Here is a 15,590-nt window from a genome sequence, read left to right as displayed (position 1 = left end):
TGGCTTAAAAATAGTCTATAAAGTATTTATGAACCAAACTGTCACACCTACTTTTAAATTTGCATAGATCCATATTAAAAAGGATGTTCATTCCCATAGCACAAATTAGGTCATCATTGGGAAAGTTTTTGTAAATCACATTAGCAAACAAGGGAGCTCTTCAAATAGTTCTGATGCACTTAAAAATTAGATTTTGGGTACATTTTTACCAGAATGAATAAAATTTAAAAAAAACCTGTTAGTTTTTAAAATTCTTAGAGATTTTAATATTTCTCTAAATCAGAAATATTTCCAAACATATTTTTTCTTGAAAGCTATAATTCTATAAAAAAAATCTTAGAGTTATGGGCCGTATGTCTATGATCCCAAGAGATTACTGTTGAAAGAAAGCATTAATTTTTGGGTACAGACTAGGGAGCCTGTTTGGTACTCTGTAAAATTACCATAGTGCAAGGTAACGATCTATACAAATTCTAAAAGCATTTTGAAAGCCATATAACCACTCACACATTTTAAAGTTGGCATTGAAAAAGTTTTATCAGAACTCTAAATAGTTCCAAAGGCTGCAATTTCTACCATATTGCAGATATAGACATTTTAAAATTAATATAACTTTTAAACATATCTGCTGGAATCTAAATATCATAGTTTCTCAATACCAACCTAATATATTTGTGTATTTTGTAACTTTCATGGTCAGTTGGAAATTTTATAACACTCTTATCTACTGGAACTAGAACTTCTATCCTTGCTAACCTGCAGAATTTTACCAAACTTAGTATAATTTTGCACTTTAATGAATCATACTTTTGCTGGTAAACTAAACACACTTACACAATAAGAATGTATATAAATTGAAGATTTAATTTTTAAAATTTCCTGTGACTCCAAGGCATCAGTGATCATTTTTTTAACAAGTATTAATATATAGTTGATTAATTCATAATTTTGAAGGTACATTTTGATAAATATATAAAGATATTTGATTTTAAATGAATAAGGCTGCCTGTTAGATGAAAAGTTTTTTTTTAAACTGCAGTTTATAAATTTATGGATGAATATGATGTATTGAAATAATCTCTGATTCATCATGGTGTTTTGGTGTCATCTTCAGAGACTTTGTTTTAGGAATCATGGTTTGAAACCCCTTAAGCAAAATCTAAAAAGAAAATAGTGACCCATGTAATTCAGACTGCATCCATGTTTGAAAGCACTCCTGCATTTCCTTCCTTTAGTGAAATAACTGTAGGTTAAAGACGAAAGCATTTTTTAGAAAGCAGAGGTCCTTTGAAATACACAGGATTCTAGTTAAAGGTGAAGTATCGGATAAAGAAAAAAGTCAACTCAGTTTTGGTAATATTCTTTCCATTCTTCAAAATCATCTATCTTAGATGTGATAATCTTCTCATACTTACCTGAGTCTTCCCGTGTACCACAGACTCCTTCTTCCCTAATGACATTTCAGTTCAGTTCAGTTTAATCACTAAGTCGTGTCTGATTCTTTGCGGCCCCATGGACTGCAGCATACCAGGCTTCCCTGTCCCTCACCAACTCCCGGAGCTTGCTCAAACTCATGTCCATTGAGTTGGCGATGCCATTCAACCATCTCATTCTCTGTCATCCCCTTCTCCTCTTGCCTTCAGTCTTTCCCAGCATCAGGGTCTTTTCTAATGAGTCAGCTCTTCGCATCAGGTGGCCAAAGAATTGGAGTTTCAGCTTCAGCATCAGTCCTTCCAATGAGTATTCAGGACTGATTTCCTTTACAATTGATTGATTTGATTGCCCAGCAGTCCAAGCAAGGGACTCTCAAGAGTCTTCTCCAACACCATAGTTCAAAAGCATCAATTCTTCGGTGCTCAGCTTTCTTTATGATCCAACTCTCACATCCATACATGACTACTGGAAAAACCGTAGCTTTGATTAGATGAACCCGTTGGCAAAGTAATATCTCTGCTTTTTAATATGCTGTCTAGGTTGGTCATAGCTTTTCTTTCAAGGAACAAGTGTCTTTTAATTTCATGGCTGCAGTTACCATCTGCAGTGATTTTGGAGCCCCCCAAAATAAAGTCTGTCACTGTTTCCATTGTTTCCCCATCTATTTGCCACGAAGGCATGGGACTAGATGCCATGATCTTGGTTTTTTGTAATGTTGAATTTTAAGCCAGGTCTCTCACTGTCCTCTTTCATTTTCATCCAGATGCTCTTTAGTTCCTCTTTGCTTTCTGCCATAAGGGTGGTGTCATCTGCATATCTGAGGTTATTGATATTTCTCCTGGCAACCTTGATTCCAGCTCGTGCTTCATCCAGCCCAGCATTTCATATGATATACTCTTCATATAAGTTAAATAAGCAGGGTGACAATATACAGCCTTAATGTACTCCATCAGACAAGCATGCTCTTATTTTCATAGTCTAGTGCTGAAAACCTGGATAGTTTGTTTCTTTGTTTTGCTTGTTTGGCTCAATTCTAAAACCAAACCCCAAAACAGTAGAGGATCATTTGCAAAAAATTGCACTGGGATTTTTGGTTTCTTTGGTTAGTTCTCCAGAGTTCTGCTTTGTTACACTGTTCATATTGTGAGGGATTTTGCATGTTTGTTTGGTTGTTTGTTCATTTTCTTAAAAAACCAAAGCTGATTTAAGAAGAGCAAGTGTGTACCACATACTGTTGACATTTTGTATTAATGCAACACTTTCACTTTGTGTTTTTGCTTGGGGCAGGCACCTAAAATGCATTATTTTTTAAAAGATTTTTATGTAGCATTACTAGGACAAGAATGGATCAACAACTTAAGGGCTCATTAACTGGAAAAGGCACTATTTAAATAGAAGTCTCCATTTTAGATGGAAAATTTTGGTTAACTTCGTAGACATGAATTCCTGAGAGAATATAAAGAAGTAAAAATAGAGAAAAGAGGCATAGAAATTTGCACAAATGTATGATAGTGGTCTCTTCCTTGTATGTCTTTTTAAAATAATTTATTACATGTGAGAGTCAGTTTCCTATCATTTATAATAAAAATGTATGTCATATCTTAACTTAGTTGCATGTACACAGCATGCAAACGAGGAGATAAATAATTAACTTTATGTGACCTTTGGAGTAGAGAAAACTCTTCTGTGATTGGATGAAATGTCTGAGATGTATCTATATTTTACTACTTAGTGGTATTTTGAAAACAAAACAAATTATTGTACCTTGGTTTGGTCTCTGACATTTGCTCCTGTGTCCCTGAGTCATGTCACTCAAACCTTCTGAATTTGTGAAGGAGTTAATAATCTCTAGGAGTGAATAAACTTTCATTATATTAGATCATACACTTTAATAATGCATGGAAAAACAAGTCTTGGTATGATAGGAAAATATTCACAAATATGCTGAACATTTATGGAACTAGTTGCCAACATCTGTCCCCAAACAACATTGTCCCCTGGCACCTAAATTTGTCTTTACCCATCTCTACAAAGTTTTTGTAGGTAAATCTCTAGATGGTTGTTGGACTGCAGTAACCTAATGAAAATTTGTGCAAATTAATTACAAAGATAAATTTCCCTCTCAACATCACTTTAGCTACATACCACAAATTTTAATGTGTTTTATTTTTATCTTTACATACATCAAAATATTTCTAAAGTTTTCATGTGATTTCATTCTGTCCCACTGGTTACTTATTTATTTTTAAAATTTGCATTTGTTTATTTATTTTTGACTGTGCTGGGTCTTCCGCTACAAGGCTTTTCTCCAGTTGTCATGTGTGGGTTTCTCTTTGCGGTGGCTTCTCTTGTTGCAAGCATGGGCTCTAGCGCGCTCAGGCTTCAGTAGTTTCAACATGTGGGCGTGGTAGTTCTGGCCCTGGATTAAAATATTGTTCATTTTTCCAGCTTTATTGAGAAATAATTGACATACAATTGCGTACAGTGTAACAATTGGATATCTATCTGTTGCAAAATGACTACCAAAATAAAGTTAGTTAACACATCACCTCACATAATTACAAAGTTTGTGTTTGTGTGGCGAGAACTTTTAAGATCTACTATCTTCCTAACTTTCAAACATACAGTATGCTGCTGCTGCTGCTAAGTCGCTTCAGTCACGTCCGACTCTGTGTGACCCCATAAATGGCAGCCCACCAGGCTCCCCTGTCCCTGGGATTCTCCAGGCAAGAACACTGAAGTGGGTTGCCATTTCCTTCTCCAATGCATGAAAGTGAAAAGTGAAAGTGAAGTTGCTCAGTCGTGTCCGACTCCTAGTGACCCCATGAACTGCAGCCTACCAGGCTCCTCCATCCATGTGATTCTCCAGGCAAGAGTACTGGAGTGACAGTATAGTATTACTAACTATAGTCACCATGCTGTCCATTACATCTAGAACTTACTCCTCTTGTAGCCATAAGTTTGTAACCCTTTGTCCGTCTTCACTCACCCCCGACCACCCCCACCTGCCTCTGGCAACCTCCAACCCGCTTTCTATCAGTTTGGGGTTTTTAGATTCCGCATATGAGTGAGATCATACAGTATTTATCTTTCTTTGTCTGATTTATTTTACTCATCATGATGCCCTCAAGTTTCATCCATACTGTTGCAAATAGTAAGATTTTCTTATTTTTCATAGCTGAATTTTATTTCAGTTTGTTTGTATCACATCACATCACACTTTTCTTTGTCCATTCATCCATCTATGGACACTAAGGTTGTTTCCGTGTCTTGACTATTCTAGATAATACTGCCATAAACATAGGGATGCAGGTAACACTTCAATACAAGTGATTTCATTTTCTATGAATATATACACAGTAGAGGGAATGTTGTATCATATGACAGTTTTATTTTTACTTTTTTTGAGAAACCTCCAAACGATTTTCCATATGGGTTATATCAATTTACATTCTCAGAAGCGTACAAGGATTTCATTTTCTCCACATCCAGGCCGACATTTGCCTTTTGTAAAAATGTCTATTCAGTACTTCTACCTATTTTTTAGTTGTGTTATTTGTCTTTTGACATTTATGAGCTGTTAATATATTTTAAATATTGACCTTTTATCAGTCACATCATTTGCAATTACTTTCTCCCATTCAGTAGGCTGTCTTTTCATTTTGTCAATAGAATCCTTTGCTGTGCAGTAGCTTTTAATTTTTTATGGCCCCACTTATTTTTTAAATTAATTTATTTATTTTGATTGGAGGCTAATTACTTTACAATATTGTAGTGTTTTTTGCCATACATTGACATGAATCAGCCATGAGTGTACATGTGTCCCCCCATCCCGAACCCCTCACCCACCTCCCACCCCATCCCATCCCTCAGGGTCATCACAGTGCACCAGCCCGGCTGTCTCATGCATGGAACCTGGCCTGGTGATCTATTTCTCATATGGTAATATATGTGTTTCAATGCTCTTCTCTCAAATCATCCTACCCTCGCCTTCTTCCACAGAGTCCAAAAGTCTGTTCTTTATCTCTGTGTCTCTTTTGCTGTCTCACATATAGGGTAATTGTTACCATCTTTCTAAATTGCATATATATGCATTAATATACTGTATTTGGTGTTTTTCTTTCTGACTTACTTCACTCTGTGTAATATGCTCCAGTTTCATCCACCTCATTAGAACTGATTCAAATGTATTCTTTTTAATAGCTGAGTAATATTCCATTGTGTGTATGTATCACAGCTTTCTTATCCATTCATCTGTTGATGGACATCTAGGTTGCTTCCATGTCCTAGCTATTATAAACAGTGCTGCAATGAACAGAGGGGTACACATGTCTCTTTCAATTTTGGTTTCCTCGGTGTGTATGCCCAGCAGTTCTATTTCCAGATTTTTAGGGAATCTCCACACTGTTCTCCATAGTGGCTGTACTAGTTTGCATTCCCACCAACAGTGTAAGAGGGTTCCCTTTTCTCCACACCCTCTCCAGCATTTATTGTTTGTAGAGTTTTTGATGGCAGCCATTCTGGCTGGCATGAGATGGTACCTCATTGTGCTTTTGATTGCATTTCTCTGATAATGAGTGATGTTGAGCATCTTTTCATGTGTTTGTTAGTATGTGGCCCCATTTATTTTTACTTTTGTTTCCTTTGCCTTAGAATAGAAATCCAAAAACATTACTGTGATTTATATCAAAGAATGTACTGCCTATTTTTTCTAGGAGTTTTATGGTTTCCAGTCTTATATTTAGGTCTTTCATCTGAGATTATTTTTGTGTGTGGTTTGAGAAGTGGCTCTAATTTCACTCTTTTTACATGTAACTGAACAGTTTTCCGAGCACCATAAACCAAATTCAGCAATACATTAAAAGGAGTATACCCCATCACCAAGTGGGATTTATCTGAGGAATACAAGGATGGTTCAACAACTTTATATCTTGTATGGCTGGTATATCATAAACCAATGTGATAGTACATTAGAAAACTGAAGAATAAAAGTCATATGATCATCTCAATAGATGCAGAAAAACCTTTTGACAAAATTCAGCATCATTCAGTGAATTCAGTATCATTCAACATACTCTTCAATACATAAAATCTCTTCAAAAAGTGGATAAAGAGGGAATATAATTCAACATACTAACCCTATATGATAAGCCTGCAGCTAATATCTTACTCAGTGGTGAAAAGCTGAAAGCATTTCCTCTTGTTGGATTATGATTATGATTATTTATTTTTTTGCTGGTAAATTATATGAATTCCTTCTATATTTTATATATTTCAGATATATATTTGAAAATATGTTCTCCCATTCCCTAGCTTGCCTTTTCATTTTGTTGGCCATTTGTTTTGCTATGCAGAAGCTTTTTAATTTGATGTAATCCTGCTTATTTTTGGTTTTGTTGCTTGTATTTTTGTTGTCAGTTTCACCAGAAATTATTTGGTGTCAGAAATGATTGCCGATACCCCTGTCAATGAGTTTTTCCCCTGTGTTCCTTCAAACATTTAATGGTTTAAGGTCTTGATGAAAGTGAAAGAGAAGAGTGAAAAAGTTGGCTTAAAATTCAACATTCAGAAAACTAAGATCATGGCATCTGGTCCCATCACTTCATGGCAAATAGATGGGGAAACAATAGAAACAGTGACAGACTTTATTTTGGGGGGCTCCAAAATCACTGCAGTTGGTGACTGTAGCCATGAAATTATGAGACACTTGCTCCTTGAAAGAAAAGTTATGACCAACCTAAAAAGCATATTAAAAAGCATAGACATCACTTTACCAACAAAGGTCCATCTAGTCAAAGCTATGGTTTCTCCAGTAGTCATGTATGGATGTGAGAGTTGGACTATAAAGAAAGCTGAGTGCCGAAGAATTGATGCTTTTGAACACCAATTATTTCTGGTGTTGGAGAAGACTCTTGAGAGCCCTTTGGATGGCAAGGAGATCCAGCCTGTCAATCCTAAAGAAAATTAGTCCTGAAGGACTGATGCTGAAGCTGAAGCTCCAATACTTTGACCACCTAACACAAAGAGCTGACTCATTGGAAAAGACCCTGATGTTGGGAAAGATTGAAGGCAGGAGGAGAAGGGGACATCAGAGGATGAGATGGTTGGATGGCATCACCAACGCAATGGACATGAGTTTGAGTAGGCTCCAGGAGCTGGTGATGGACAGGGAGGCCTGGCATGCTGCAGTTCATGGGGTTGCAGAGTTGGACACGACTGAGTGACTGAACTTAAGGTCCTGGAGTCAAGTCTTTGATTTCTTGAGAGTTAATTTTTGGGGTAGTATGAGATAGGGTGCAATTCCATTCTTTTACATGTGAATATCCAGTCTTCCCAACACTGTGTATTGAAGAGACTGTCTTTTCCTCTTTGAGTATTCTTGACTTCCATGAATTGAGTTACAGTCAGGGCTTCCCACGTAGCTCAGCTGGTAAAGAATCCGCCTGCAATGCAGGAGACCCGGGTTCAATTCCTGGGTCGAGAAGATCCCCTGGAGAAGGGAACAGCTACCCACTCCAGTATTCTGGCCTGGAGAATTCCGTGGACTGTATAGCCCATGGGGTCGCAAAGAGTGGGACATGACTGAGCAACTTTCACTTTCCAACAGTTTACCTTTGCTTTCTATTTATCTCATTTGTTCTTTCCTCCTTTCTTTACTTTCTTTTCAATTGAATATTTTTTTATGATTCCATTTTTTTCTCCTGTAGTGGCACACTAGCCTTACTTCTCTGTTTGACTTTAGTTACTTTCTTAAGGAATTTTTTCCCAAGTTGCAATCCTTGAACTAACATAACTTGGAAACTTGCTGGAAAAACAAATTCTTAGAGCTGTATCCAAGATCTGCTGAATCAGAGCATCTAGGAATAGGGCCTTTCTATCTGTGGTCTGTGAAATATCTTAGGTGATGCTGATGAAGTTGAGATTGGAGAAACATTTCTGTAGCTTTATATTGTATAGCATTAGCTTATCACAGTGTATTTCAAACAATATTACCCCACCTCATATACTTTCATCCCCTTACATCTCTTTGGCTTTTGTTCTTATTCATCTTTCTTCTACATATACTATAAATGCCATAATTTATTACTACTTTTGTTTTAAATATCAATTATATTTTAAAGAGATTAAAAATTAGACAAAATATTTAGTATACTTATTTACAGATTCACCATTTATAGTGTCCTTCATAGCTTTGGGTAGATTTACATTTCTTTTTTTTCCAGCTGCATACAAATTGTTTTATTTCATAATATATTTACTCTAAAATGTCATACCTACAATGGCTTTTGATTACAATTCAGCTTTTTAATTTATTTTTATTGGAGTGTAGTTGATGCTGAACCTTAAACATGTGAAACATGTTTCTCATCACTGTTTCAATGACCATATCTGGTAATTCCATCATCTCTGTCATTTTTGCCCTGATCGTTCTTGACTGATCTTTTCTTCTTTGTTAGTTTGCTAGGCCTTCCATAATAAAATTCCGCAGGATTGATGGATTAAATAAGTTTACTTTCTCACCATTCTGTGGACTGAAATTTAAGGTGATAGCAGGAAACAGTGACAGACTTTATTTTCTTGAGCTCCAAAATCACTGCAAATGGTGACTGCACCCAAGAAATTAAAAGACGCTTGCTCCTTAGAAGAAAAGCTATGAGAAACATAATGTATTAAAAAGCAGAGACATTGCTTTGCCAACAAAGGTCCGTATAGTCAAAGCTATGGTTTTTCCAGTAGTCATGTATGGATGTGAATGTTGGACCATAAAAAAGGCTCAACACCAAAGAATTGATGCTTTTGAACTGTGATGTTGCAGAAGACTCTTGAGAGTCCCTTGGACTGCAAGGAGATTAAAACAGTCAATTGTAAAGGAAATAAGTCCTGAATATTCATTGGAAGGACTGATGCCGAAGCTGAAGCTCCAATACTTTGGCCACATGATGCAAAGAGCCAGCTCACTGGAAAAGATCCTGATGCTAGGAAAGACTGAGGCAAAGAGGAGAAGGAGGCAACAGTGGATAAGATGGTTCAATGTCATCACTGACTCAATGGACATGAGTTTGAGCAAACTCTGTGAGATTGTGAAGGACAGGGAAGCCTGGTGTGCTGCAGTTAATGGGGTCACAAAGAGCAGGACACAACTAAGTGACTCAGTAACAACAATAATTTTGTACTTTTAGATGTCTGATGCCAAAATTTATTTATTCTTTTCAATACTATTGCACTTGTTTCTGGCATACAGTTTTGTTACTTGGGTTTAGTTTGATCTTTCCAGAGCTTGCCTTTAAGCTATGTTAGTAATGTCAGGAAGATCCCCTGGAGGAGGAAATGGCAACCCACTCCAGTATTCCTGCCTGGTAAATCCGATGGACAGAGGAGTAGGGTGGACTACAGTCCACTGGGTTGCAAAGAGTTGGATGCGACTGAGCACACTTGCACAGTATGAGTCCAGAGCACCCTGCAGTCCAAGGCTAAAAGTAAGGGGAGTAAGTGAGTACGTGAAGTCGCTCAGTCATGTCCGACACTGTGACCCCGTGGACTGTAGCCCGCCAGGCTCCTCTGTCCATGGGATTCTCCAGGCAAGAATACAGGAGTGGGTTGCCATTTTCTTCTCCAGAGGATCTTCCCAACCCAGAAATCAAACCCAGGTCTCCCGCATTGCAGGCAGACGCTTTACCCTCTGAGCCATCAGGGAAGCCCAGTCTAAGGCTAATTTTAGCAAATCCTGCCTACCCTTTGCAAATAAGGTAATACCTTTTAAAGTCTCTTATCCATTGCCAGTATATTATATGTAGGTTTTTCCATTTTAGCTTGTGGTAATATGAATTGTTGATAACCTTGTATAAACTCAGAATTTTTTGGCCTACTTCTTCCTGGTAGTTCTTCACCCAAGTTCACAAGGAGATTAGCACTCAGCCAAAGACTTGAAGATACTTCCCTTCAAATCTCCATAGCTTTTTTCTTTTGATATCTCCTCACTTTCCATATAGCTGCTTTAGTCTTCATGAACTCCATTCCTTTCTCTTTAACTCAGGGAGACCACCAGTCTCTGCTTGAGTTTCCCTCTTATGAGCTTCAGCTTCTTTTTTTAATCGTTTGTTACATTATTTTTAAATTTTCTTTTTAATTGAAGGATATTTGTTTTACAGTGTTGTGGTGGTCTCTGCTGTACATCAGTGTGAGTCAATCATAATTATATACATATCCTCTCCCTCCTGAGCTCCCCCCTTCCACTCCTCTTGTGCTTCATCTTTTAAATCACCTTCAGGCAGCAAGTAGAGACAATTTTGGGGCTCACCTTATTTTTTCATTTTTCTTAGGGATGAATAGTTATGTGCTGCCTATTGTCCAGTATCTGGAAATAATAGTTTTATATAGTCTTTGTTTTGTCCTATTTTTTAAATGCAAGAGGGTAAATCTAGTCCCTATTACTCCATCATGTGTGCAAGTAGAAATTTATTTTGTGGTTCTTTGTTTCATTTTTCAAGGTTAAAAGTTTTCAATAAACCTATATTTTGGTATTTATTATAAATTTAGGTACCCATTTAAATGGATTCTCTTTCTGGTCAGCAACAATTATTCTCAGATAATGAATACATACTGTATTTATCCAAGCTGTGATTAGAATTGTTAATCATTTTGATATCCTAGGAAGAATTCAATACAAATCAACAAACTTTGAAGGAAATCAATGTGAAATAGTAGTCATTTCATGCAATGTATTTATTCTATTTGTTAGGAATATGTATAATTTGTCTACTGAAATGTTGGTGAATAATAAAACCTGCTTGGCATTTGTTACAATTTTTGTGGAACATAAGTAAAAGAAACGTATCCAGATTAATATTCTTCTTGTTTTAATGTGGATGTAAATTAGTCACTTAAAATTATTCTTCCAAATTGGTAGTAGCTTCCTTGTCTTTTGTCTTATTCACCATATCTGGTGAAAATCCATGAGATCTTTAGAGGAAAAAAAAAGTCTGTAAAGCATTCAGTATGAGAAGAACTGATATGATCCAGGGTGAATGGGAATCTGTTCAAATGTGACATGTGAGGCAGTTGACATCTATCAGTTGCTGCTCTTGACTTGATTTCTGCCCCATCAGTGACATGCAGACTGCTCAGTCTCTCTGATAATTAACAAATATGTGTTATATTTTTTGAATTATCTTGATTTTTAGCATAAAAAGCATGAGGTAAATAAAATATATTCTCTTACATTTGGTAATACAGTGGTTGGAAAATTATTTGTATACTAAGGGAAATTAATTTTATTAACACTTTAAACACACTACTGAAACATACTTCTTGTCATGTTCTGCCTAATTTTCCATCTGATTTTCCATTTTCTCTCTTTGTCTTTCCAGGAAAACAGTTGGTGTTTTTTGCTGTGGACCCAATTCGATTTCTAAGACTCTTCATAAGCTGAGTAATCAAAACAATTCCTATGGGACACGATTTGAGTACAATAAAGAATCTTTCAGTTGAAAGCCTCTGAGATGAACAAGGACTCTAAAGAAGGAATGAGTGCAATTTTTAAGGCTTTGAAATGCAGCTGAATCAAACAGCTGTGTCATGCCAAACAGTAGCAAGGTTTTCTTATTTATGATTATTTAAAATGGAAATGCAGAGACAATGTGGCAGGATGACAGGTCACATTACACATTTAATCTGGAAACCAAAGAGGCCCTGAAGGATATCTGATGTGATTATTCACTTTTCACTGCTCAGATTAAAAGAAAACTATTAGATGCACACTGTTGATTTTCATGGCAGATCCAAGAACTCCCTAGTGAGGAGCCACGCTAGCTCACTGTGAGGCCAATAGCCTTGGTTCTCTTTTGAATTGTTTTTGGTTGAGCAAATGCAAGATTGAACAAAATTAAAAATGCATTAAAACTCAGATTACATTTTCGACATGAGTATAAACAGAGAAGCATTGATTTAGAAAAGCTCCAGGCCAATATATTAGGTGTCTGAAAACACAGCACAGGATTCTGTGTTGATACGGGTACTTTGTGTCGCTTGCTCACTACTGATGCTAATACCTCTACTTGATATCTGTAGGCTTTATGCTCAATGAACCTTTTGCAAATGCTAATATAATATCTATTGATATTTTTTATATTTTTCTTTCATCTTTGTTCCTTTGTCTAGGGAAATCTGCCCTCCCTTGGCTTGTGTTAGACACAATGATTTAATCAGTCCTTTCCATTCCCAACTTATTTAATCTATCATTATTGCATTTTAAGGAGCAAATGTCATTAATGTAAATTATAAAGAGACATACAGACTGATAATTTTTTTTCCTTTTTCAGCATTTTGACTTCCATTATTATTTCGTTTTTTCCCCAGTGTAGTTTATCTTTAGGTTTTAGTCTCTTAGTTTGCACTTTGAAGACCAAAGAGTATTGTGTCTGCCAGTGGTCACTGAGATATAAATTCTTTCTCTTTTTTCACACATTGGTTTATGACGGAGACAAAGTGTGGTCACTTTCTTGAATAGAAAACCTGTATTTTACTCTTTATATGAGAGGAAATACTTAATCAGTTATGGAAATTTAAGTTCTGAATCAAGAATGTTAGTGTTGCACTGTCTGGCATTCTGGGTCTTGATAAAGAATTACTGAGTTTAAAGTCACTGTAGGGACTGTGCTGTGTGATCCTATCAGGTTATGCTCCCTGCCCATGATATTCTCAGCTCAGAAAATATATTTCACTACCTTAAAAATTAAGGCATTTTTTATAATTTAGTGGTTTTCTTTTGTAGACTTGCTATCAAATATAGCACATTGCTGAAATCAGCAACATTGTCTTGCCTTTGTTAAAATTTTGCATGATATAACATAACATGATAGATTCTACTGTCATCTTTTTGCTCTGACTCACCAATAACAATCAAGCATGCTAAACCATCTAGCATTAAATGCCCATAAACATATTACAGCTATTTCTTCCTCTCCTTGGAACTCTTTCTTGTTCTCTCTGGAAGGAAAGTGAGTCAGGAAAAGTTATGGGAAATGTGCAATGTTCCTGCAGATTTAGCTCTGAAGGCATATTTAATAACCAGTACATCTTGGAAACACTTTCTAAAGTAAAAATAATTTTCATAAAAACATATAACAGGAGAAAACTGGTAAAAAGAAATGAGTTAGTACAGGCTTATATACAATATTCTTTACTAATTATAATTTATTTATGTGATTATGTTAATAAACCTCATTTCAGTAAAGCTGGCGGAAGAAGAAGAATGATCTTTCCAAGTAGGTCTGCTATACTAGATGAAACTCTTTGCCTATTTTATTTAAATTCCAGTGAATGTTCAAACATTGAGTGTTAGACATAGGTAATTTTTGCTTCTGTAAGTAGGAATGAAACTAGGACTTTGTCCTCTGTGTATGAGAGCTTTGTTTTGTTTTGAGGAATTCTTTCTCTGGGGCTAATTCTTGTCAGGCTGATCTTTAAAAAGTAATTTTAATGGCAATAAATGTTAAAATTGAAATGGTATCCTTGAAATCTCTGTAAGCTTACTTTAGGTTTGCAAAAGATAAAGCAGGCAGAGTTTATTCACAAAGTTGAGTGGGCAGCAGTGTAACCTTAGGCATTTTGGGTCTGGGGCTGTTAATGTCACTGGCTAATGATGTGACTATGGAAAACTGCTTTTCACTCTGGGATGAAGATTTCTCATTTGGACCAGATCTGTAGTTCTTAGTCTTTTTAGTAATGTATATTTTTGAGAACTTGATTAAAATGAATATTATGACACACCTACAAAATATTACATTTAATTTTGGTGGGCGCACAATCTCCGAAAGCAGTGGCTCCTTTTTGAGAACCTCTGAACAAAATAAGGGCTTCCTGGGGGGTTCAGTGAATTAACAATCCACCTGCAATGCAGGAAACACAGGAGACTAGACGACACGACTTTGATCCCTGGGTCAGGAAGATCCCCTGGAGGAAATCATGGCAACCCAGTCCAGTACTCCAAGCTGGAGAATGCCGTGGAAGAGGAGCCTGGCGGGCTGCAGTCCCCAGGGGAGCAGAAAGTCGGACATGACTGAGCTACTGAGCACACACGCACAAACAGAAGAATCATCTTTATAGTTGTTTTTTTTTAACCTATTCCTTTCAGTTCTCTGATTTTTTTTTTGAAGAAACTATCAATTTTTTTTACAGGGTTGTACTAAGAAATGAACTATGTAGACAAAGGAAGGAAATTCTCTTTATATGCCCCCAGACCAAGAATCCAATGGAATTTTCTGTTCAGTTTTTAATTTTTTTTGGATCTCCTGTTTTGTGTAAGGGAATGCTGTGATTTTTACGTATCAATTATTTTATAATACTAAACTCAGATTCACACACACACACACAGACCCCACTCACATACATTTAGAGCTTGCTGTTTTTGTCTTTTGGGGTTTTTTTTTTCATTTTGTCTTTATTGTTTGTTTTTTTAAATTCGAGTTAAAGTTTAGATGATTGATAGTTGTTTTTTTTTAATTTAGTGATTTTAATCACCACTCAGGCATTGTGATAGTATAAACATTTCAAACAAAGAAGTAAAGCAATGTAAACAAAGCATAGGCTGAATTGATTTAATCAATGTATCCATGTTACTCATAACCCCCCAAATCAAAGTTTGTTTCAAGCATTAACAGCAAGTAATGGATTTAAATTATAAGTCATCATTAAAGAGGCTTGCTGGAAGCAAATGGGCCAGGATTGTCATCAATAGATCAAGTTGGTGATAAAGAATATTTATTATATTAAGAAGAAAAAATTTTAAGTAAAAAAATGTGTTTCTTTTTTCTTTAAGGATGGTAAACTCAGTGGAACAGTGAATTTTCTAAACACCCCATGAGACACATTTTAAAGTGCTTCTCTGATAAGCAGCTTCCTTTCCTTGTATTATCCAGGATACTTTAATATATTATAGAAATGTAAAGTGATGAGATGGTTGGATGGCATCACTGACTCAATGGACATGAGTTTGAGCAAACTCTGGGAGAGAGTGAAGGACAGGGAAGCCTGGTGCGCTGCAGTCCATGGGGTCACAAAAAGTCAGACACGTCTGAGCAACCGAACAACAACCAAATGCTGAAGTTGGAACTGCTCTGATTGTGCAGCTGAAGAATCTGAGGCCCAAAGGGAGATGA

The 15,590-nt window shown here is 36.3% G+C and overlaps 1 protein-coding gene across 3 annotated transcripts in view; it reads left to right on the top strand.

Annotated features, from left to right (window-relative positions):
- NOX4 (NADPH oxidase 4) overlaps positions 1-13,939 on the top strand; it is a 184,812-nt gene extending 170,873 nt beyond the window's left edge. For all 3 annotated transcript variants that reach the window (XR_014066487.1, XM_081533349.1, XM_081533348.1), the window contains one exon: positions 11,802-13,939. Coding sequence is in view for 2 of the 3 variants with exons in the window: in XM_081533349.1 (XP_081389475.1) it covers positions 11,802-11,922 (121 nt within the window). In the remaining variant the exon portion in view is untranslated. The remainder of the gene's footprint in view (positions 1-11,801) is intronic.
- The last annotated feature ends 1,651 nt before the right edge of the window (positions 13,940-15,590 follow it).

The sequence above is a fragment of the Giraffa tippelskirchi genome, chromosome 10, assembly GCF_054371585.1.
Source record: "Giraffa tippelskirchi isolate mGirTip1 chromosome 10, T2T-mGirTip1v1.2.pri, whole genome shotgun sequence".
NCBI classification, from domain to species: Eukaryota; Metazoa; Chordata; class Mammalia; order Artiodactyla; family Giraffidae; genus Giraffa; species Giraffa tippelskirchi.
This window is presented reverse-complemented; position numbering and strand designations above follow the sequence as displayed.